The 24,368-nt window shown below is 41.3% G+C and overlaps 3 protein-coding genes across 6 annotated transcripts in view; 1 reads left to right on the plus strand and 2 right to left on the minus strand.

Annotated features, from left to right (window-relative positions):
• The first annotated feature begins 1,594 nt into the window (after window positions 1-1,594).
• On the plus strand, window positions 1,595-7,102 carry emc9 (ER membrane protein complex subunit 9). The gene is made up of 6 exons (XM_071513000.1): window positions 1,595-1,737; window positions 2,888-3,109; window positions 3,700-3,776; window positions 4,452-4,521; window positions 4,660-4,754; window positions 5,250-7,102. Exons 2-6 carry the CDS (start codon window positions 2,915-2,917, stop codon window positions 5,428-5,430), a joined length of 618 nt encoding a protein of 205 aa, XP_071369101.1. The 5' UTR covers window positions 1,595-1,737; window positions 2,888-2,914; the 3' UTR covers window positions 5,431-7,102.
• Window positions 5,580-20,316, minus strand: irf9 (interferon regulatory factor 9). Of its 4 annotated transcripts, none has more exons than XM_071512999.1 (11): window positions 20,238-20,316; window positions 19,752-19,824; window positions 18,505-18,627; window positions 17,247-17,427; window positions 12,727-12,857; window positions 12,543-12,630; window positions 11,793-11,849; window positions 10,583-10,972; window positions 9,655-9,770; window positions 8,708-8,734; window positions 5,580-7,083 (listed from the first exon to the last, which is right to left on the minus strand). In XM_071512999.1, exons 2-11 carry the CDS (start codon window positions 19,806-19,808, stop codon window positions 7,066-7,068), a joined length of 1,188 nt encoding a protein of 395 aa, XP_071369100.1. In that variant the 5' UTR covers window positions 19,809-19,824; window positions 20,238-20,316; the 3' UTR covers window positions 5,580-7,065. The 4 variants fall into 4 exon arrangements, with proteins under 4 accessions (XP_071369100.1, XP_071369099.1, XP_071369098.1 ...); XM_071512998.1 differs by having other exon boundaries at window positions 9,649-9,770; XM_071512997.1 differs by having other exon boundaries at window positions 5,580-8,734.
• A 568-nt stretch (window positions 20,317-20,884) lies between these two features.
• The window catches only part of LOC139638955 (E3 ubiquitin-protein ligase RNF31-like), a 19,979-nt gene continuing 16,495 nt past the window's right edge, over window positions 20,885-24,368 (minus strand). The window contains exons 22-24 of the mRNA XM_071512995.1: window positions 24,155-24,251; window positions 23,013-23,178; window positions 20,885-22,104 (exon numbers count right to left, since the gene is read on the minus strand). Coding sequence (XP_071369096.1) covers window positions 22,057-22,104; window positions 23,013-23,178; window positions 24,155-24,251 — 311 coding nt within the window. The 3' untranslated portion in view covers window positions 20,885-22,056. The remainder of the gene's footprint in view (window positions 22,105-23,012; window positions 23,179-24,154; window positions 24,252-24,368) is intronic.

Here is a 24,368-nt window from a genome sequence, read left to right on the forward strand (position 1 = left end):
AATAAAAATGTTACACCGCTTGTTTGACAGCTAATTGTTCACATCGATACTTCACGCGCCATTTATTAATAACGATTTGCAACAATGTCGAACGCGTATACCAGTTTCATATTCGTGTTGATCGATTATAAAATGCTTCATGTCAACATTATCCCGCACTTTTCAGCAGGAACTATATCAAAGAAAATGTATTTTACCTAACTCCGTGTTTGTTAATTTTATATGACATGTAAAGCCGGTTCTTGCTTTATTTATAATCTGTCCATCGGGTGCGAATAAACCTTGTTACCTCGGCAGCGTCTCAATAAGAGTTGCCGCCTCCTCCACCTGCCTTCTGACTAGTGACAGCTACAGTAAAACTGCGAGTTCTTGTGATTTATGCACATTTCACACCCGACAGGTCCCTGTTATTTGTTTGTTAGTTACTAAATGCTTCGTGTCTTTCATTTTGCACGAAAAAACCCTGTGAAGGTTGTGAGTTAAGCGGACTTGCTGAAATAAATGAAATCCAGCTACAACAACCGGCAAGGGCAAGGGTCGCCAAGTTTGTTAAGTCCCTCCCCTTTTGTACGTTGATTGGCTGACAGCCCGAGGGCTTCGTGCTGCATTCAAATCATATGGGTGTCCATAAAAAACAACTGACAGTTAGCGGTAATGACATGGAAATGTTTATATAGCATACTTTAACTCCTTTACTCGTTTTATGCAGACTTGAGTCGCCCTGGATCACCGTGTTCACACTTACTTTACATTTCGCTTCATGTCTGATTGCAAAACATACAAACACCGCAATGTCAACCATGAATGAAAAATCTAGAAAATATAGTTGTTTCCTGTCCTGGTATGCGATCATAAAACTACACTTGATTAAAGGTGTGTCCTTGTTGTTGAGGACTGAATTCCTCAACAACGAGTAAACCGGGGTCCATCGCCAAGCATCGAGTTCCCGTTTATGACCTGAAAGTTGGGGTCACCTAGGAAGCTCATATTTCCCATATATCCCATAGGACGCGAATGCAGCATCATGCCCGTGTTTTGGTTAGCTAGCGCCGCTGTTCGGTAGCTCAGGCAAACCGCAACGTACAGTCACAACCAGAGTTAACAACAAAGATATGTTTGTTCGTTAAATTCGTTAACCTGATGATAGAATGACTACAGACTATTTTGTAAAGACACTACATAGATTTATACATCACTGTCCGTGCTAATGCTACGGGCTTAGCGTTTGTTTTGTACGAAGTTTGTCTAGCCTTAGATTTGAGAGGTTCTCCTAACATGGTGTCGAGAAAATATGCTTTACTTTAATTTCTACTTACCGTTCGTCAACTTGTTTTTTCCCCTTGAACTTTAGCTGATGTCAAAAGATATTCTAAATGCTACTTTCCCCCTTTTCCAAGCCTCCCCTCTGTGATTTAAACCGTCTCCACTAGAGGGAGAACTAGTATGGAATGGAAGCGTGATACAGCAGCTGAAGAAATGATTGACTCCGCAATCCTCCAATCGGATTGCAACGTGTCGATATTGTGGCCAATCAAATAGCAGATTCACTGTTGTTGGCGAGAAAGGAAGTGACAGTTTAGTAGCGTTTAGAAGACAGATGAAACAGCTGCCCGTTATATCTTTGCCGGTTGTTTACTAGTCTATATGAACTATCACATTAGCGGATCGCAAAAATAACATTCATTTCTCGAGGCTACGCTTCCAACGTATCAACTGAATAATTATATTCCTCTTTAGGTAAGGATGAATGCTGCTCTGCTTGGTTAGCTAGCATGCTAACGGTGATACACATAGCATCAACGCTAGCTAGTTAGCCAGTTTATTTAGCCAACTGTAATTCACCCCAGGCTAGACAAACCTAGTAAAATACAGACTTAGTAAATGTAAATGTAATTCATTTATGTCTAGAAGTTGAATTTAATATTATGTGAGACGACTGTTTGGTTTTTGTATGTATGAAATGAAGAGCATTGCCATTCATTACATGTTAGCTGTCTGTTAAGAAACTAGATTCAGCCTATTGTAGTACATCGGCCTTTAAAGTTACATTTCTTTTTTGATTTAAAGATCAAGTCATGGTCTGGTCTCCATCTGAATATCGCCAAGTGCTTATTGCTTCCAGTTAAAAGCTGCTCAGATACAAAGGTTTTTGATATTGTCAAATATCTCGGTATAGTGATAGAAAGAGATCAGAAAACTAGAGTAGAAGAAAATGTCAGTCCCTTGTGGTTACAGAGAGACCTGACTGTCTCTAGCTGGAAGATCTTTAATTACTAAAGTAGGTCTGTCTAGAGTAATTTACCCTGCATTAGATATATTTGTACTGAGATAGACAAGCTTGTATTTAACTTTATTTGGAAAAATAAATGTCATTTAATTCTGAAAATGTACTAATAATAGGGATGGGATGATATGCCTATCTCATGATACGATTCGATGCGTGATACGAGGTTCACGATTCAATACAGCCACGATACGATGTAATAAATAAAAATTCAGTGACAACAAAGTCTAACTGCAGAATTCTGTTTATTTCTGAGACACAAATAGTCTTTCTAGTGATGCCATTGGCTTGTTAGAAAGTAAACAATTTAAAAAATGTCATTACAAAGTGACAATAATATAATTTGGATGGAGAGCTTGTGAAACTGATGGTCAAGCGTCTCATTTGTGATTACTACAGCAGAATAACATGTTGCGATTCATTTATCTGCCCCACTATACGTATTGTCACATTTTTGTGACATTATTGAATTTCGATATATCATCCCTTCCCAAACTAATGAATAATCTCTGTTAAACTGGTCTAGATGCTTTAGATTTCTCTTCTCTAAATGCTACTTTCAAGTGGATCAAACACTAATAGTTTCATGCCTTGTGTTTTCAGCGCTGTGTGTCTCCCGTCTCGTCAGTCATGGGTGAGGTCGAGCTGTCCTGTCGTGCCTATGTGAAGATGTACCTGCACGCCTGCCTGTTCCCCCGCTGCAGCATCAACGGCCTGCTGCTGTCCTCCAGCTCGGCAGGCGGAGCTGTCTGTGTGACAGACTGCATCCCACTCCTCCACTCCCACCTGCCTCTGGCTCCCATCACCCAGCTGGCCCTCACACAGGTACCTGCCTACTAGATGTGTGACCGAGTCAGCTTGGCTCGAGTCCCAAGTCAGTCTCAAGTCTTGAGGCACAGGTCTCAAGTCAAGTCCCAAGTCTAAATGTAGAACAGCAAGTCAAGTCAGAACAAATCAAGAGTCCAGTATCAATTTAATATCTTAAAGAAAACTAAATATCTAGGACTTTTCAATGCAATATGGTTTTAATAGGATAAAAACTTGGTAAGAGCATCATGAGTTTGATTTCTATAATCAGTTTCAACTTCAATAAATTCAATCATTCCATACAAATTCAGAAAACAGAATTTAAATTCAGTCGTCTGCTGGAACAAATCTCATCACTTTCAATCTAAGTCATTTACACAAACACAAGATCTCAAGTCAAGACTTTAGAAACCTTTTCAAGTCATCAGAGTACAAGTCAAGTCCCAAGTCACCAGAACCCAAGTCAAGTCAGATAGTTTGGGTCTCATCATCAACACACACTTTTCTCACAGTGAAAGTCTTGGCTGTTGCTGGAACTGGTTCAGCCTTTGCATCTGAGTCGCTGTGAATCAAATCATCTGTGAGAACAGTCTTCCCTCCTGTTTCAGGTGGATGTGTGGTGTTCACAGACTCAGCAGAGGATAGTGGGATATTACCAAGCCAACGCCTGTGTATCAGACAGTAGGTGAGTGAGTTTCCAGCCGCTGTTCTCTCTTTTCCCGTCATGTCAAAGTCCACACTGTAATCTCTCATTTAAATGTTGCTTTGCTTATTGGCAAATGTACACTACCAGTCAAAATTTGGACACACCTGATTGAATGTTCCATGTTTTTCATTCTCTTCAAGCCATTTTGATCTAAAGGCTTCTGCTTAAATGCTTGAAATGTGTTTCTTAGACAAATATAAATAGTGAAGTTGATCCTATGTATGAATTTCTTTCCAAAGCCTTTGTCTTTCCATCAAGGCAAAGGGCGGCTACTTTAAAGAATCTAAAATATAAGATCGTTTTGATTTCTTTAACAATTTTTTGGTCACTGCATAATTCCGTTTGTGTTATTTCATAGTTTTGATGTCTTTACTATCATTCTAAAATGTGGAAAATAGTAAAAATAAAGAAAAATGTGTGTCCAAACTTTTGACTGGTAGTGTAGGTGCTGCTTGGTGGATGCTATGTAGGCTGAAGTTACCAGTGGACCCTAATTATTTGTCAAAGATTGTTAAGTCGTGTTCTGTGAGGTGTGTTCGCTTGAATAAGTCATATTTCAGTTTAGATTCTGCTGTGATGTTCAGAGCGATCACCTGGCTTTTAACCGACTTCTCTGTTTTCTCCTTCTCTTTCCTCCCCTGCTCCACTCTGCAGCCCCACACCGTGCGCGTTGAAGATAGCCGACAAGATCTCTGAGCAGTTTAACAATGCTGTTTTGTTAATGGTAAGCACGACACACATGGCTCGGTTCTGTTGGCTTGTAGTAGATGGAGAGAGGAATGGGCTCTGACTCTCTGTCAAATGCTGGTAAATCTGGGTTGTGGTTGGTAAGTTCGTCTGTTGCTCTTGATTTACTTCTCAGATCGACGGTGGAAAGATGTCTCCAGACTACCGGGTTCCTCCCATAGTGATGTACGAGCGCAAAGATTCAAGATGGACGCTCAAAGACAAACACACGTAAGAGCGAGTTTCAGACCTCTTTTACCTTTAAATCAGCTCTCTGACAGACGTCCAATCAGTTCAAATTACGGCTGCATCGTTCTGTTGCACGGGTGGAACTAACATCCTGAAGAAAAGCATATTATTCAAAACCCAAATGTTGCATTAGGTGGACTTGGTGGTGTTCGAGGGGGGCCTTCAGTCAGTCAGCATGTCATGTGTGATGCACCGCAGTTGGAAATCTCAAGGAATAAATTAATTCATTATCTTGGGCAAGTTTTGTTTTCTCGAGATAACGAGATAATTATGCCGTTATCTCGGGGGGAAAAAAAATATTTTCGAAATAATGACATAGTATATAACTTGTGATCTCGAGAAAACCAAAAAAATGAACTTGTTATCATGAGAAAACAGCATAACTAAAATGTATGAATATATGTCCTCAATGGGCTTCCGTACATTCATCCCTGACACCTGCATCACATTGCCCTGTGTGTGTTTTTCCCTCCTCAGGATAATGCTGAGACAGTGGGAGGAGACTCGGGCGATAGCCAGTCAGATGCTGGAGTCCGGCGATCACATGCTATTGGTGGATTTTGACAGCCACCTGGACGACATCACAAAGGACTGGACCAATCAGAAACTGAACACCAAGATAGCAGAGCTCACCTCGCCGGCCAATGGAAACGTCTAGACCGAGAAAAGTAGCGTTACTTTGTACTAAACCCGGATTTATTTATGTGTTCTTCTTCTTCTTCTTCTTTGACCCATGTCTTCGTCATGTACAAATGCAATTTTTTTTTCTATAACCAACACTTACACATCACTCGTTTTAACATAGGCTGTAGAAATAAATGTATTTTTAATGCATTTTTTTGACAGAACAGGGACATGTAATTGTACAGGCATAAATAACACAGAATATTTACAGCTTGGTAGATCTCTGCAGTCTTCCATTCCCCCTCCCTTCCCTGGTCTCTGGGTCAGTGTGCCTTGTGCTGCAGCACAACAGTTTGTCAAGCCACTGATTTAAAGAAAAAATCCACCCTAAAACACTTTAACTGTCATTTCTGGTCCCGTTTTGGTGGTTTGTGGTGTGTTTTTCTGTCGATAGCCGACCGAATGAAGACAAGATATTTCCAGCAGCTAGAAATAGAGTTTGATAGTAAAAATAATAATGGTAAACATTAGGTTTTTGGTGTCAGTCCCTCAGAATCAAAGAGCGAGGGCTTCTTTCTAGAGCCGCCATTTTGCACCGAGAGACGTTCAACAATCATACAGGAAGAAATCCATCGTAGAAGAGGAGAGAGACCAATTTCTCCACCCACAGGAGCAGGAGAGAGACCAGAATGCACTGTACTGTAGCTACAAAACAGGTTCCTTAAAGGTTAAGGCTGGTGTTTTTTAATGCATTGCTTACCGTCAACAAATCCTATGAAAATAACAACATCAGCAATGATTTTGTTTTGCCAACAAGTCTCGTCCATGTAGCCGGTGCCCAATGCAGCCATGTCCCAGCAGCCATAGAACTCCATTGTATTAAAAAAAAACAATTAAAAACACGTCACAGAGCCATGCTGCTGCTCTGCCACGTATTTCATCATCATGATGCACCGGGCCGGCCGACTTTTTCCTCAAACAACTTAATAAGCCGGCTGTAAACACTTTGCGATCTCAGGAAAGTAGTTCCGTAGCACCGAAAATAGTCCCCAGCATAATGAAGAATTTCTTCCCATTTGAATTTGATTTGGTAATAACTACAACAGTCTGACTTTTCGTGGTAACAGTTAGCGATTTTTAAAATGTAAACTATGTCTTTGTGAGCTGTATTTCAAGGTTTTTAGCTTACAATCAGAGCCAATGACTTCCGAGTTGACGGCTAAAAACGGTACGTGGGAAGTCAGAAAGTAACAGGAGTAGAGCAAACGCATTGTTGATTTTGTTATTTTCATAGGATTTGTTGACAGTAAGCAATGCATTAAAAAACACCAGCCTTATCCTTTAAGGGGCGAGATTTTCACTTCTCTTTGATTTGAAAAACAAATCACTAACTGCAGTAGAAGTAGACGAGGCAGATTGAGGTAAAGTGGGTAAAACAAAAAAGTAAAACACTTCATCACTAAATAACTCCTGGAATGTGTGGAACTTCACAGATTGATGATGGATAACAGTGTTAGAGGATCTGAGGGTGGATTTTTCCTTTTTTTAATATTCCAGTCTGAGCACTGCTTCAAACCTGTATAATGACGCTAGAGCCGGGTGCAACGTTCTGTCCGCCTCATTAGTCTTAAAGCGAGGCAAATCACATCCACCAACATTGTAAGAGTGTTCATGTCCCGCTGTCCAGCTAAAAAAAAAAAAGACAACAGGCAAGCGGGTTTGAGTTTGATTTGAATGGATCAAGAGGCAAAACAAAACGTGGATGTGTCATTTTACAAAAATGCGATACTTGTGTTATATTCCACTGAACTAACTCACTACTCAGGAGGTTTGCTGCTGCAGCTTTGACATATATGTGGTGTATTTCCCTTAATATTCTATCTGATGATTCATGACATCAGAAGACATTAAAACAGAGTGAAGCGCTATCAGAGTAAACACCAACGCTAATGGTTTATATAGTGCAATAGTATTAATGGAATCATACGGGTGTTTTGCATGTTTTATCCCATTTACTACAATTCACCTATACTTTATATTACTCCAGACCATTTTCCAAATCATACCATACTAGTTAAGATGTTTGAATGTGTTTTTCCCTCCTTTCCAGGCAGCCATTCATTTCCATTCATTTCAGTACGGTACAGAAATCAACTTGCAGAGACTTTAAACTTGCTTGAGATAGCTGATCCATCACAGTTAACGTCTATTTTTGTTTAAAGGCGCGGTCACATTAGCACAAACCTATGCAGAAGTTAGTTTCACTTCTCACTGACGTCAATTGAAAAACACACAAATAAAAGGACGAATAAAAAAAACGATCGCTTCCGACTGCAAATCCATTCAAAAATCAAACCCAGAAGACAAACGATAAGCAAACAAGGACGTCATAAAAAGGATGATGTGGATTTGGCTGCTTCTTGCTTTAAAAAAGTTATGATAGTTAGTCTGGCTGAAGGAAATTCTAATTTTTTCGATTTATTAATAGCACATGAATGCACCATTCCTTTATGCCACACTCAAAAACCTACACAACCTGAAGAAAAGATTGTTTTATAAACTAAATTCATACATCCATGACTTCTAAACTTGCATAAATGTTAACTGGAGCAGCAGAGAATTTTAAGGAAAGTCTATCACCTGAACGTTTGCATATTTAAAAAAAAAGGGGGAAATCGAGTACATATTCAAAAGTATGGCATGGCTTGAAAAATGGAAGGTAGTAATGTGAAGTATGTAAATGAGTTAAAACATGCAAAAAAACACGGGTAATTATCCTTTAGGTCAACAATCAGAAAAACAGGAAGCTGTGCAGCGCTTCAACATCACATTTAGAGATACACAAGAGGAAGGAAGACTCTCAGAGAGGCGGCTTACATGTAGTGCTTTTCAGTAGAGCAACTAATGTCTAAAAGGACACGAAGAGTTGTATTCCAAAACACTGTATATCCATTTTTTGGGAAAAACATCATTACTAAAATTCACCATTCGATATTTCCCAAATACAAATACGAAAAAACCCCAGCCTGTAAAAGTGTTATAGGTTTGTCCGCCACCTTAGCATGTTTTTAAAAGTGCTCTAGTTTTTTTTTTTTTGCTACCATGAACTTTAAAAGAGTGGGTTGCACTTGTTTCTCCAAATGGTGGATATGTGATTTTTGGAATGAAACTCCTCTCACTGCATGTACAGAGATGCTTTATGAAGCCTGAGGCACTGGGACCAGGTTGAGGGTAATTTCCCCCAGGGGCGACTGGCTGGCCAGAGACTGCAGGATGTCTATGGACTGCAGGATGGACTGTGTGTTCTGTACCTGCTGCTGGGCCCAGGGCAACGAGATCTGCAGAGGGAGAGACCAGGAGAGACGAGGCTGTCAGTCAAACGTCTGCTCATCACATACTTGGAATCATCTTATTCGTATTTAACTTTTTTCTAATGCAACCTAAGAGTGAGATCACACCCACAGCTTGTTCTCTTTGATCTGAACCACAATGGAAAAGTTGTTTTTTGGTTCGTTTAGGTTCACACTGCACTGCTGTTACAAGTGATCCGGGGCTTCTAAACAAAAGTCACATGACTCACAAATAGTTCAGGATGTGGGAACAGCTGAATGTTGAAGGCCACTGGAACATTTCACTCCTTATATGGAACTGGTTATCAGCTTTATTTTGGTGGAAAAGTTCCAAAGACAAACTTTCACAGGAGTGGAAAACTACTCAGAGAAACTAAGATCAGTGTGAAGATGAGCTTATTATTTTCAGTATTAGGGTTAGGGTCATCCATAAAGAGAAGAGCTGCCATATCAAATCCCCCAAACTCCCCGTCCCACGGCAGGTTCTCTTCATCTACAAGACCAATCCACAAGTTGGTGGCTTTAAGCTGCACAACTAACTAGCATTTTGCATTTAAACCTTATTTAACCAGGTAGTCCCACTGAGATTAACAATCTTTTTTTTACAAGAAGCAGTATCAATAGGTTCTAATAATTTCGCTTGAATTATTAATTACTGAATCAAAAAAGTGCATTTTATCTTTCCTGTCTTTCTCCAATGTAAAACTATCACAATAAAGGCAAAAATTATATTAAAAAAGTGCATTTAGGTCAAACTTCTTCTGATGTGAAATGGGTTTTCTGTTAAATGAGCCTTGGTTCACATTGTTCAGCCGCATGTTGCGTGAGATAGATTATTGTTTCTGGAGTTGTCAGTGACAGAAGCAGGAGTTATATATGAGACGGAGGCGGAGATGATGTACCTCTACCTGAGCGATGATGAGTTTGCTGGACGGGTTTTCCACGTTGGTCAGTTCTTCTCCGAAACACAGAGTGATGCCACACTGAGGAGGCTCGCCGCCACTCGCACGGTACTGATCCAGTTCTGAACGGGAGGAACACAGACGCCAGTTAGTTAGATTAGATTTCAAACACACTGATACTTTACTGTGTTGAGTTTGGAATCGATATGTTTCATGGGCTAAAAGCTGAACCAGCTCTGAGAATGAGGAACAAGAACTGAGTTCATTATAAACTGGATTTAACGCACAGTTAATCTGGTCAAGTAATGTAAACATCAGAACTGGGTCATAATAACCCAGTTAAGATCATATTATGATTATGAGAAACATAGCTAAGCTAGAGATGTCCCATAAACATCTTACTGTTTTTGGTTTGTGCCAAACTTGCACAGCATTATGGGTATATTTTGATGTCAACAACAACCAAAAAAGGGGAATCTGCACTCTCAGAAAGATATCTTGATTGATTTATTTGACATGTTTCAATTTAAAAATGTACAGCTTGACAAACTGACTGTGAAACATATTTGTTTAATCGTATTTTTTGAGAGTGCGGATTGGTTCTTGAATTTACTACATTTTTTTTCTATATCAATATATATCACAGTATGACTCACGTATCTAAAACCACATGTTAAATCATTAAATTAATGTTCTTCCAATTGAACCGAATGGTAATGTTAGGTGTGACTGTCAAACAAAACACTGACATTTTTAAATAATATTCCTTAAAATGTTTCATACCTCATTTTGTCAGAGATTTTAACTAAAATTTGCTTGTTATCATCAATTTAGACAGCAGACGATATCCCACAATCACCATATCATCACCATATGATTCCACTGAAAGACAATAATCGATAATATATATTTGGGGGTATTTTCAGGGACTCACGCTGCTTGAATGCTTCCTTGCTGAAGAGCAGCACCGGCTCGGTGTTGCGCTCCATCTTGTGCAGGCCGGGCGTGGCGGAGTGCGGCCCGGTCCAGAACACCCGGCCCCGGCAGAACCGCCTGCCGTAGATGCCCAGGGGCGTGGAGGTCAGCGCCACGCCCTTCTCCATGTAAGGCAGCAGGGTGGAGAGCGCCTGCAGCTCCGGGCCGGACGGCAGGGTGGAGGGCGGCTCCGGCAGCGGGATGCGAGGGAAGCCGCCGATCAGCGAGGCCGGCGTCGGGGGAACGAGGGACGAGGGGAGGTACGTGATCCGGACGTCGCTGCCCGGGATCTCGCGTTTCAGGACCTCCTCGCCTAAATAGTGTACCGACACGTGGAAGGAGTCCAGGACTGGAGAGGCACAGAAACAGGTGGAATAAGAGTTATTTTTCCTGAAAATTAGATATCCACTATTTTTTTTTAAAAAGTGAAACCTATCCATACAAAATGACTGACAGCACAGAATTAAATCAAATAGCGGCACCTTTTAAAGGATAGTAGGCAACTTGAGCATTTGTTGGCAAAATGGCTTCACAGTTTCACAGATGGGATCCTCTATATTTACTTCCACCAAGGAGGTTATGTTTTGTCTGTCAGCAGGAAAAACTTATGAACAGATTTGCGTGACAGTTGGTGGACAGATCGGCCTTGGACCAAGGAACAACTGATTCGATTTTGGTGGATTTCCATCATTAGCAGATTACTGCTTTTTACTTTTTACTTTTTTTTTTTTACTTTTTAGCCATAACTATGAAACTAATGGAGATGGAGACTTGATTCCAAATCCTAAGGGAATGTTTACAGGGTCAGTAAATTAATTGAACTCACAATTTAAGTGATAGGAATGATTTCTTGGGTGTAAATTGGGGAATTATTCAGAGTTGGTGGAGGTTTGTGCTCTCCAATCTATCTTACTTTCTCCTGTTTATATTCATATACAGTATATGTGCACTATTTGAAGAAAACCTTTCAGACAGTACAGATGTTTTGGTAACTGTTGTATAAAAGCCCATATTCCCTTAGAGATGCTCTTAACTGTTATTATGGGTGCTTTGGTGATGTAGCTGTTATTGCTTATCACATAAGGCCCATGTGTTTGCAGTATATGATTCATCAGCACCTTAAAAGATTCTGTTCATATAGAGCTGTAAATGTCTTGTCAGTTTATTACCTCCTGGAGGAGGAGGGATAGTCTCGATCCTCACATCCAACTGGATCTCATCGACCACTTGAGCGAGAGAGAGAGAGAGACAGAGAGAGAAAGAGAGAGAGAGAGTGAGAGAGAGAGAGAGAGGAGGATATAAAAGGAAAGAGTGACAGAAAAGATAAAGAGTGAAGGAGAGACAGAGAAAGAGAGACAGGAAGAGTGAGTACAGTATATTCAACAGCATGTTGATCAGCAGATTGGAGTTTTAGTCGCACAAACATTTCTCAGAGGCAGAAATAATCTCATTGGTTGAGTTAAACCTCAGTGGGCGGAGCCAAAGAACCACAGTTTTTCCGGCTAAGTGATGTTAGCACTGGCTGTTGATTGAGTGACTTGACCACCCTGGTGACTTTGTCTCTTAGCAACAAATCTAGTGACTTTTTCCAGCAATGATGGACAGCAATTTGCACTACATACTGGTCTAAAGAGGTCTAATGATTACAGTGCAGTCATTGCCATTTACATTTTTTATGTTACTGTTTTTTATTTTTTATGTTATTTTTATTTTGACCAGAGTTCCTTCTTTGCCATTCAAGTTTGTCAGTTTGCTAACTTGCGCTCTGAAAAACTTTGATTCTTTGGCTCCGCCCACTGAGGTTTAACTCAACCAATCAGATTATTTGTGCCTCTGAGAAGTGTTTGCATTACTAAGACTCCAGTCTAACAGTTAAATCAACCAGGTGCCAGCTGCTGTGATTAAAGAGCTGAACTCACTTCCTTCTCCCTGCATGACGCTCTGCTGAGCGGGATCTACTGTCTGTGTGGTGATGATGTCACTCCCCAGCAGAATGTCTTCAACACACTGAAATCAGACAGACGGAGGTTTTACCCCACAGAGAAAAGCAGGTTTAATTATTTTGACTACCCCCCCCTCCCCGACTTTCCCACGATGACCCACCAGCTGAGAGGCGACCGACTCCTCCTTTATCTGTTTGACCTGAACGGCGTTCTCGCCCTCCGACTCGCTGCTCCTCCTCTTCTGCCTCCTCATGGGTTTCTCCCTGCACTTTTTTTCAGGCACCACCAATCCTAAACAGATAGAAAATAATCATTACTTTTAAGTCTCTTAAAATGCATAACCTGACCATTTTAACAATTAGACAAATTAACGATTTAGACAAATACTAAACAGCCAGTGGCTTTAGAATAAATAAGAATGAATGTTAAATACATTTGGGACCAGGTAAAATCAAAATACACAAGTTAAATAACTATCACTGAAGAATGGTTATTGTACTGGTGACTCACTAACTGTCAGGCTGATACAGAATGAGCAACGCTCTATCTAGCTCACACATTTCCCCCAGAAAATTTACTTTTTCTATTCTTCTTATGTTTTTGCAATTATTTCTTTTTCTTTGGCTTTTCTCATAGTATTGGTTTTGTTTTCTTTGAGTGTTGGCCAACATATTCATGATTCATGATGAACAAGCAGATTCCCAACATTGGACTGATGCTGCCTGCTTGGCTCAGTATCGTCTCACTGGACAACAATCTGTTGGCCGAGCTTCTTGACCCGATGCTGACCCAACACAACAGCTTGTGTTACACTAATGTTGGGCCAATGCTGGCCTGATTGGTGTAACTATGGCTGTAAAATCGTAAAACATGGGACAGCACAATGTCCAAAGAGCACACTGCAAAAAATGTTCTCTTTAAGTCATTTGGTCTTTTATAAAGTCTTACATTCTTATTTTTCTTAAAACAAGCGGAAAGGTCTGCCAACATAATTTCACTTGTTTCCAATGCAGTTTCACTTCAGGAAACAAGTGACGATATCTTAAAATAAGAAACATCGCTCCACTGGTGTGAAGATAATTCTTAAAACATGTTGAATTGACCTAGAAACAAGTGAAATGATCTCACTCCATCGGCAGTTGTTTTTACTAGTTTAAAAACTCGATTCAATGCTAGATTAACTGACTTGTTAAGATGGATATCTTTTTTGCAGCGCATGCAAATAAGACCTAAATAAAGACTTTGTCAGACTTGTACTTTGGCCTGTTGTGACTCGGTCACCACGTACACAGCTGATAGGACAGTCAAGTAGACTGCAGGCGTTTCATTTACATTACATTTTACTAGCAACTAGCAGTAATTAGGTCAGGAGTCATTCTCCTGAAACTGTAGAGTGATGATGTAAGAGACAGAGGGGATGTGGTTCAGAAGGGAGACGGCGACATTTTGTCTTGATATTTCTTGAATAAAAGGAGCGACTCTGACGAGACGAGAGAGGGCATTGCATCATGGGAAGTCGAGCTTCTTGAGTCATTGTCATTGTGTAACATTTCAATCCGTGTTTAGTCCTGATGTGGGCCACTTGACAGTAAGGGTGTGTGTCGGTGCACAACCATGTTACACCCCACACACTCTAGTGTAATCACTGCCTGCAAAAATCTGTTGAAGATTCCTTTCCCCATGAGGATGTAGTTGCAAATTTAGCATTTAGCTTGTAGTTTAGAGAATATTTGCTCAAACCCAAAATCAGTGTTGAGAGTGAGTAAGCCCTTTGTTTGCCGAGTCCCGGGGGCGGACCAGGGAGGACCAGTGGTTAGAAAGACTGTTCTGTGACCCCAAAGTCACAAGTTGAATCCCCACAGCTACCACGAGTCACTGACTGAGACACTGAACCTCTAGCTGCTCACTTACTGTAAACTGCTACGGATGAGAGCGTCAGTTAAATGTCTAAAATGGGTGGATGGTGTGGGAGGGATACAGGTGGTTTCAATGGTTTCAGAACATGGGTGACATTGTGGGTTAGGTAGCAGAAATGAGGGGAACATTAGGTAATTCCTCTGTTTTTATGTTTCGGTTAATTGCTATGAAAATTGTAAATTGTTGTGAAAACTGCAAAAAGTCTCGGATACCAGGAATGTCTTTTTTTTTAATCAATATTCCTCAATAAAAGGTTTAAAAAAAAAAGATGAGAAGATCGTTCTCCCCAAGACGACTTGGGAAGAGCGTTCTCCACAAGGACACAAGTATCGACTTGCCGTTCTTGGTTTTGATAATCAGCCAGTGTCTCACCCTGTATCACAGATGTGGGGACTCGAGTCACATGACTTGGACTCGAGTCACAATTTTAATTGCTTGAGACTTGACTTGACTTGGGTTCTGGTGACTTGTGACTTGACTTTGACTTGAAAAGGTTTCTAAAGTCTTGACAAATTGATCTTGTGTCTTGTGTGTAAATGACTTAGATTGAAAGTGATGGCTTGGATTTAAGATGAATTTAAATTCTGTTTTCTGAATTTGTATGGAATGATTGAATTTACTGAAGTTGAAACTGATTATAGAAATCAAACTCATGATGCTCTTACCAAGTTTTTATCCTATTAAAACCATATTGCATTGAAAAGTCCTAGATATTTAGTTTTCTTTAAGATATTAAATTGATACTTGACTCTTGATTTGTTCTGACTTGACTTGCTGTTCTACATTTAGACTTGAGACTTGACATTAATGACATGGACTTGACTTGGACTTGACTTGATAATCTACATTTAGACTTGAGACTGACACTGACACCTCTGCTGTATCAGTGTCTCAGCATCAGTGTGTATGTCTCAGTGTCTCACCCTGCATCAGTGTCTCACCCTGCATCAGTGTGCATGTCTCCGTGTCTCACCCTGCATCAGTGTGCATGTCTCCGTGTCTCACCGTGCATCAGTGTGCATGTCTCCGTGTCTCACCCTGCATCAGTGTGTGTGTCTCAGTGTCTCACCGTGCATCAGTGTGTGTGTCTCCGTGTCTCACCGTGCATCAGTGTGCATGTCTCCGTGTCTCACCCTGCATCAGTGTGTGTGTCTCCGTGTCTCACCCTGCATCAGTGTGCATGTCTCCGTGTCTCACCCTGCATCAGTGTGCGTGTCTCAGTGTCTCACCCTGCATCAGTGTGTGTGTCTCAGTGTCTCACCCTGTCTCAGTGTGTATGTCTCAGTGTCTCACGCTGCATCAGTGTGTGTGTCTCAGTGTCTCACCGTGCATCAGTGTGTATGTCTCAGTGTCTCACCCTGTCTCAGTGTCTCACCCTGCATCAGTGTGTGTGTCTCAGTGTCTCACCCTGTATCAGTGTCTCACCCTGTCTGAGTGTGTGTGTCTCAGTGTCTCACCCTGCATCAGTGTATGTGTCTCAATTCCTCACCCTACATCAGTGTGTGTGTCTCAGTGTCTCACCCTGTCTCAGTGTGTATGTCTCAGTGTCTCACGCTGCATCAGTGTGTGTGTCTCAGTGTCTCACCGTGCATCAGTGTGTATGTCTCAGTGTCTCACCCTGTCTCAGTGTCTCACCCTGCATCAGTGTGTGTGTCTCAGTGTCTCACCCTGTATCAGTGTCTCACCCTGTCTGAGTGTGTGTGTCTCAGTGTCTCACCCTGCATCAGTGTATGTGTCTCAATTCCTCACCCTACATCAGTGTGTGTGTCTCAGTGTCTCACCCTGCATCAGTGTGTCTGTCTCAGTGTCTCATCCTGTCTCAGTGTCTCACCCTGCATCAGTGTGTCTGTCTCAGTGTCTCATCCTGTCTCAGTGTCTCACCCTGCATCAGTGTGTCTGTCTCAGTGTCTCACCCTGTCTCAGTGTGTGTGTCTCAGTGTCTCACCCTGTCTCAGTGTCTCACCCTGTATCAGTGCGTGTCTCAGTGTCTCACCCTGTATCAGTGCATGTCTCAGTGTCTCACCCTGTCTCAGTGTCTCACCCTGTATCAGTGCGTGTCTCAGTGTCTCACCCTGTATCAGTGCATGTCTCAGTGTCTCACCCTGTCTCAGTGTCTCACCCTGTATCAGTGCGTGTCTCAGTGTCTCACCCTGTATCAGTGCATGTATCAGTGTCTCATCCTGTCTCAGTGTCTCACCCTGCATCAGTGTGTGTGTCTCAGTGTCTCGCCCTGTATCAGTGTGTGTGTCTCAGTGTCTCACCCTGTATCAGTGTGTGTGTCTCACCTTGTATCAGTGTGTGTGTCTCAGTGTCTCACCCTGTATCAGTGTGTGTGTGTCTCAGTGTCTCACCTTGTATCAATGCATGTCTCAGTGTCTCATCCTGTCTCAGTGTCTCACCCTGTATCAGTGTCTCACCTTGTATCAGTGTGTGTGTCTCAGTGTCTCACCCTGTCTCAGTGTGTGTGTCTCAGTGTCTCACCCTGTATCAGTGTGTGTGTCTCACCTTGTATCAGTGTGTGTGTCTCAGTGTCTCACCCTGTATCAGTGTGTGTGTCTCAGTGTCTCATCCTGTCTCAGTGTCTCACCCTGCATCAGTGTGTGTGTCTCACCTTGTATCAGTGTGTGTGCCTCAGTGTCTCACCCTGCATCAGTGTGCATGTCTCAGTGTCTCACCCTGTCTCAGTGTCTCACCCTGTCTCAGTGTGTGTGTCTCGGTGTCTCACCCTGTATCAGAGTGTGTGTCTTAGTGTGCATGTCTCACCCTGCTCACTGATGGGGACGAGGCGGTAGACCTTGTAGGGCTCGGAGATGTCCAGCTGGGCTCGGTCGGTCACCTCTGTGAACTCGGGGCTCTTGTTCAGGGCGCAGCGCAGGCGCGTCTTCCAGGAGGCGGGGTCGTCCCGCGCGCCGTCCGGCAGCTTCCCCTTAAACTCCGCCCACGCCTGGGGAAGACGTGGGTTTGTTTTCGTCAGTGAAGTCAGTGAAAACAACTAGACCTTTAGAGTTTACGGTGAGTAGGAGGTTGAGAGGGTTGATCTCTGTCATTTTTTTAGTCCGTTTTTGCTCATTTCCTGCATTCACTTACTGTTTTACATCACCTAATTTTCCAGCGTTTATTTAGAGATAAACGCTGTGTAAATAAGTATAAACAAGTCACTCCCAATAAAGTAGTGTGCCAGTTTTAAGCTGTAAAAATTTAAAATTTCATTTTACAGACTATTGCTTGTTGGCTTGACTGGCTGGTGGAATAAAACTTATCTATAAAAGTTATCTAATGTTACGTAATGTAATCACTTTTCTCCTGTAAGTACCGTATTTCCTCTAATATTGGCCCGGGCCTTTATTTACCTCAACTGCAAAGGGGACAAGGCCTTTATTGGAAGCAGGCTTATATTAGAGACAGGCCTTTATTTCTAATTCCTTTATTTATTTCTAAGACCTCGGAGACCCGGCTTTTAATTGACTACCGGCCACTATTAGAGGAAATATGGTATCATATAATTGGGTTTTATTGCATTAACAGAAAAGTTGACATTTTTTTAAATGGAGGCCATTTACAATGATCAGAGACCCGTTCCATACATATTCTTCTGTTTTCCCTAATTAAGCAGCACTGTAATTAAGAGCCAAACGTGTGAATAGATGACAGTTGTGAGATGAATTCTCACTGTTATTCGTTTATCAGTTGTTATCAGCCTTCTCAGTAATGTCATAAAACCCAGTAATATAATAATTTAAACTTTTAGTACCAGTAATTTAGTCATGGGAAATTTATTAGACTTGAGAAGGAGGAGACAAGTTCTATCAGTGTTGTTGCAGTTCCTCCTGGTCACCAATAGAGTTCAATAAAGTTCATAGGTTACTTCATGCCCATTTGCTGTAAAGGAGATTATGACATTTAAGTCCTTGGTGAACAATATTATAACAATTAAGACCTACTGAACGACTGACTGAAAGGTATATGTAGTGTTTGTGATCGACACTCACAGCTTCCTAACACAGACACTGAGTTTACCGACCTTGAAGATGGCGGCGTCCTCGTCGCTGCGGAAGTCCTGTTTCCCCGCGTGTTTCCACGGGATGCGGAACATGGTCTTGGCGTCGTCGTCCCACACCAGCCCCGGGTATTTCCCACTGCTCACCTGCAGAACAAACAGCCAGCAGACTGTCACACGAACCGCAGCAGCAGCCTGAAGAATCTCACATCAGTACCACGGGATAGGGTTCGTTAAATATCAGATATATCGACCAATCAGGTGGAGGTTTCTGCCTGAACACAGCTACAGGAAGGTGTGACCAAGTCAACTCCACTAGAGTCCCAAGTCAGTCTCAAGTCTTGAGGCTCAAGTCAAGTCTCAAGTCTAAATGTAGGTTACCAAGTCAAGTCCAAGTCAAGTCCATGTCATTAATGTCAAGTCTCAAGTCTAAATGTAGAACAGCAAGTCAAGTCAGAACAAATCAAGAGTCCAGTATCAATTTAATATCTTAAAGAAAACTAAATATCTAGGACTTTTCAATGCAATATGGTTTTAATAGGATAAAAACTTGGTAAGAGCATCATGAGTTTGATTTCTATAATCAGTTCAAACTTCAATAATTTCAATCATTCCATACAAATTCAGAAAACAGAATTTAAATTCAGTCGTCTGCTGGAACAAATCTCATCACTTTCAATCTAAGTCATTTACACAAACACAAGATCTCAAGTCAAGACTTTAGAAACCTTTTCAAGTCATCAGAGTACAAGTCAAAGAGCTGCTGACAGTAAAGGAATTTCATCAGTCTGGGTTTCAGTGGAGAGTTTTAGTGTCTCATGATTCTCTAAATGCTGTTTCAGAGGCTTTTCCACCCTGATAAGAAGAAAACTCTGAGGGGAAACACTGAATATACTTCAAATTTTAGGGGCACAAAATTTGTCAAATTTAAAGATATTGATTATTGGCACAAATTAGCAGCTACAGCAGCAAGCTTCAATACAAAAATATCGGTATTGGCCTTCAAAAACCCAAACAGTCAAACCTTATTTTGTTCCAATGGGAGTTTTCATGTGTAATCAGGAACCCTGCCAACACTTTAAGTACATTTGAAATGCCTTTAAATACACACACACACACACACACACACACACACACACACACAAACTCTCCATCTCTCGCTCTCTCTCTATCTCTCTCAAACACACTTTTTCTCACTCATTCCCTCACTCACTCCCTCTCTCTATTTCTTACACACACACACACACACACACACACACACACACACACACCTGTTCGACCATCCAGGAGCGCAGTCTGCGAGTGGAGCGCATTTTCCCCGATGCCATGGCTCTATAATAAAAACTAAAAAAACAACAGACAGAGAAATAAAAAAAACAAAACAGATGTTATCAGCCGGATGCCCTCGCGAGCCTGGGTGTCAAACTGCATGATGACACTTACGTCATTTTGTATGTGAAACAACACCCGTAAAGACTGAGCTAATGCGCTGCAAACCAGCTGAAGCTTGCTTTTATACAAATATTGAATCTGCCTCGTTTGTGAACAAGAATGAAGTGCAGCATTAGATATGAGGAACACAAACAACCCCCCCCCCCCTCTCCCCCCCAAATTTAAACAACTAACTGCCTTTAAATCTGAACTCTGTTTATAGCAAATAATCCGGGCACACTCCGGGCTTTCATATAGTCGATATAAGTTTATAAATATAGAACCTAACGTGTTAAATTAAGGAAGTACATTTAAGTTTCGTTTACCTCGGTTGCGTTTCCTCTGTGGTGCATTAGGTGTGAGTCCGCCCGGTCCGATCAGCCTTCAGTGTGCTGCTGCCTGCAGAGCTGAGCTGAGCGGAGAGACGCTCCTTTTCCCAGAAACCACGTGACTTTGGAGAACCTGTCTGTGGACTGGACGGTAGGGGGCGACAGAGGCACAGCTCCCAGAACAGGGTTAGGTATAGTACTATAGTTTTTATGTAATGTCATTTTGTTTTATTTTTTATGTGGTTTTTAATTTTTATACTGGTGGTTCTGCAGTGTGTTTTTTTTGTGTGCAAATGTTTAGTTTTTAGTTTAGTTTCAGTTTTAATTTGAGTATTTTTTGGTAGGGGTGGTGTTTTTTTTGGGGGTTGTGTAATGTAATGATAGAATTAAGTGTTTGCAGCAGGTATTGCGTAATAGAAATAATAAATGCATTCTTTTTCAAATGTATTTACATGACTTTTTCAATTAGAGTTCAGTAAAAAATAAAGACAAATGCCAAATTGTATTGTTTAACCTGCAGATAAGCAAAAAAAAGATGTTTATAAGATAAGATTATTTATTTTTATTTTATTTGTTTATTTTGATAGGGACAGAGCACGTTAATGAACATCAGCATAAAAATACAAGATGTAAACATGCCGGAGTTAGCAAAAATGCTAATTTACATCCGTAGTCCCTAGGCAGGTAGCAAAAACAGTAACATTACAAGTGACAAAATACAAATATACAAGTAGAAATAGACAAAATACACTGAACAACATGTGAGGTTAAAAGTGATCACAGATAGCACTTCATTAATCCCCTTGGGGAAATTCCTGTTGTTTTTGTTAGTTTTAAAAGTACACAAGATAGCTTTAGTTCAGGTTTATTGACACAATATCATTAAATTGGGGGTCTGTAGTCTAATGTCTATCTATCTGGGGGGTTCATGAGTTTAGGAGCCCCTGTCTGGAGCCTTTCAATTAATCACTGTGCTTTGACACCATGCAAAATGAATGACAGTCCACGAATCCACATTTAAAATGAATCAAACATTTAATTACATGAAGAAACTTGTTTCCAGACAGAAATAGCCATCATATCAAAAGCGGAACAGTAAAATGTCTGATTAAGACATTCAGACAAATCATGTCACTAACGAACTTAAGACCTTGGCAGACAAAATGACAACACTTAAACCACACAGATCCTACATATTTTGGATACTGAATGATGAACTTCAGGAGATAATTTTTGTTGGATATATATAGTGTTTTGAAGGAGAACTTTTCACACTAATTTCCAAAACAGTTGTGGTCCTTGGCACAGCAGCCGGCCTGGTTGTGAAGAGGCGTTCCTCTCATACATTCTTCATTTAATTACATGGGTTGATGCATCTGCAAATCACTGATGCGCAAAGGTGTTGGTTCTCATTTCAACATCACACCGCTCACCACAGATACACTCCTTTCTAACTGTGTCTCTGCCATTAGGAGCCTGTGTATCATACAGTACATGAACATCAGTGTGATCAGAAGACAGACAACATGATTCAGATTGAACATTGACAGGATTGTCGAAGCTGAACATGAAAACCACTATGACGATAATTCCTTTCCAACAGTTGCTTTTCTTCACAATCAGAGTTTATCCTTACAATGAACAGGTAAAAGGAACCAACCTTGAACTGTAAATATTACAGAGGAAAAACAGAAGACCAGCACCTAATAAAACACCAAAAATGCGAGACATAATGTTTTTAAACAGATATATACGTATATGGCGGAACACAAAATCGGACAGGTTTTATGTGATATTGGGCTCGGTTCAGGAATCTTCATTTGCTTCGAGGAACTTTCTCTCCAAGAGGAACATCCGCCAGTTTCTGTGAAGGGAAAAAAAAAACAGGGATTAAGTCCTGAATATTAAATATTTAAACCAAAAACAACACAGATTAACTTTTACTTGAACTTTACTTAGGGGTGCTGTTCTGTAGCTGAGCCTGATCTTTTCCCTCTATACTTAATATGTGACCTTTGACCCATATTTACACCTTAAGTGCCTAAAACTCAAGAATACTGAATTTGCTACACGGTTATAAGATTAAACTCTAAAGTAACATCTTGTGAGTCTGGAATGTGCAAACGCCCAAATCTCAAAGAAACACCGATAAAATAATAACTTGTTGCCTTCTAGACCAGTGATTCTCAACCTTTTTCATATCAAGGACCCTAATTTAGTCCACATTAGAGCCACAGAGCCCCATTTGATGAGATTTTTTCTCTCTGACCCAAATCTGAGAATATTTTTATTGTCAGATATGATTTTGTCCAGAATACCATGACTATCTGTAGGTAGAGAGATAACAGTGAAACTATGATCAAAACAGTCATTCTACATCCTCTAATTGTGTTAACTTCTTGTAAATTAAGTAATGGTGAAGTTTAACAATTGATCAACTTGCTGGGGAACCCCTGGAACCCCCTCAAGGACCCCTGGTGATCCCCGGACCCCACGTTGAGAACCACTGCTCTAGAAGAAGGTGCTCGCCTCTTATTACACACCTCCTTAAAGTGCTAGAACTATAACAATCATCGGTTGTTCAGTCTTGTTCATACAACCTTATACTTTTTGACTAATAGCTTCATTATATTCTATCTGCATTAACATAATCATGAATATTCAACACTATAAAACTCTGTGTGATCATCCAGATTTTGAGTTCCTTGGCTGCCGCTCTCTCCTCCTGAGGTTTGTTCTGTGGAGGAAACAGAAGAGAGAGGAGAGTCTGACCTGCAGCAGTCGAGCCTGGTAGGCGTTGTCGTCCTCGGCCTCCGCCCTCGTCCGCTCCACCTGGTACCTGTCGCAGGCCACCGTCAGCTCCTGCAGGTCGTAGAGCGGGGCGGGGTCCAGCGTGTGTCCGTTGATCAGACTGACCAGGTACTCCTTGTAGTGCTTCCTGCGGACGGTGGACAGGAAATAAGGAGAGGGTGAAAGAGAGCGAACACAGCCAGGACTTTACTGACTCTCAGTCTGTCTCCTGTATCCTTCCTGTCACCTTCCATCCCTAAAGCGGCGGTCACACCGATCCATCAGAAAACAGAGAGATATTTGAAGGATAGATGTGTGTGTGTGTGTGTGTGTGTTGGTTTGTTCTGAGCGTCAACATGGCGGCGAGGCAGAAGAACAGGAAGACTTTGCTCATAACAGAGCTGCTTGATAGAAAGAAGAAGAAACAGACTCTACAGTATGAATTCAATGAGAAACTGAGCTGGAAGACCTCCAGTCATCCCAACGTTACACCAGGCTTTCTCTGTTTTATCTTTGTTTCTTTGTCTCTGTTTTATCCTTGTTTCAGTGATGAACAGTGACGAATCCGTCTGTCCTTCCTCCTCCTCATTGAGTTTTGATATCAATTGTGTCAGTGTGTCAACTTGATTTGTTTCCCTGTTTTTCTTCTAAGGTCAGATGTTTTTTATAAGCCTCTCAGGGTTTCTGTGTCTCACCTGTGCAGTTTGTATTTTGTTTCTTGTCTCTTTTTGTCTCTTACCACTAACCCTAATTAAAAGAAACTAAACTAGACTAAACTTAAACTAAACTAAACTACACTAAAAGACTAAAATGAGACTAAAGACAACTCTATTTTGTAGAGCAAATTGTCTCTAAGTTGCTGAATATGTTATGTGAGGAAATGACTGGAAAAGTCACAAATGATTTAACAAAAAAACACATCATCATCTAACCATCCCCAGCAGGGAAAGAATTTAACTCATCTGCAGCCAAAAGTGGCTAATAAATTTCAACGCTAACCAGCCAACTTCAACATTTCACCAGATCTTTAGAACAGACCAGGACCTCCAAAACAAACTTAAGCAGCTGCAGCCAAACGTTCAGCAGACTGTTAGCTTCCTGCCCTGGTCAGCGTGAACACTCACTCGCAGAGCCCGGCCTGGCCCGGCTGGGTTTGGATGCCGCACGGTGAATCGATCTGCTGACCTCCTTCGTCCTTCTGCTCCATCACAACACAGGAGTCTGGGACAGAGAGGGAAGAACGCAGAGTGAGCGGGAAGGGGGATCATTAAAAAAAACAGAGATTATAAATGGACGTTTCAGAGCGGAGAAGGGAGGGAGAATACGGGAAAATAAACT

This window comes from Centroberyx affinis, unplaced genomic scaffold, assembly GCF_046629955.1.
Source record: "Centroberyx affinis isolate AG114_WGS23_722 - 3 ecotype Tasmania unplaced genomic scaffold, CSIRO-AGI_Caff_v1 ptg006693l_1, whole genome shotgun sequence".
NCBI lineage: Eukaryota > Metazoa > Chordata > Actinopteri > Beryciformes > Berycidae > Centroberyx > Centroberyx affinis.

What these genes read in the sequence shown, in the direction of transcription:
- irf9 (XM_071512996.1), bottom strand. Translation starts at nt 19,808, where the DNA reads ATGGCATCGGGGAAAATGCGCTCCACTCGCAGACTGCGCTCCTGGATG. An exon ending in CGTCCCCATCAGTGAGCAGG is followed by an intron (nt 12,858 to 17,246) that starts GTGAGACATGCA and finishes CTATCTGTTTAG; the next exon opens with GATTGGTGGTGCCTGAAAAA. An exon ending in TATCCCTCCTCCTCCAGGAG is followed by an intron (nt 10,973 to 11,792) that starts GTAATAAACTGA and finishes GTGCCTCTCCAG; the next exon opens with TCCTGGACTCCTTCCACGTG.
- emc9 (XM_071513000.1), top strand. Translation starts at nt 2,915, where the DNA reads ATGGGTGAGGTCGAGCTGTCCTGTCGTGCCTATGTGAAGATGTACCTG. An exon ending in GCCTGTGTATCAGACAGTAG is followed by an intron (nt 3,777 to 4,451) that starts GTGAGTGAGTTT and finishes TCCACTCTGCAG; the next exon opens with CCCCACACCGTGCGCGTTGA. An exon ending in ACAATGCTGTTTTGTTAATG is followed by an intron (nt 4,522 to 4,659) that starts GTAAGCACGACA and finishes TTTACTTCTCAG; the next exon opens with ATCGACGGTGGAAAGATGTC.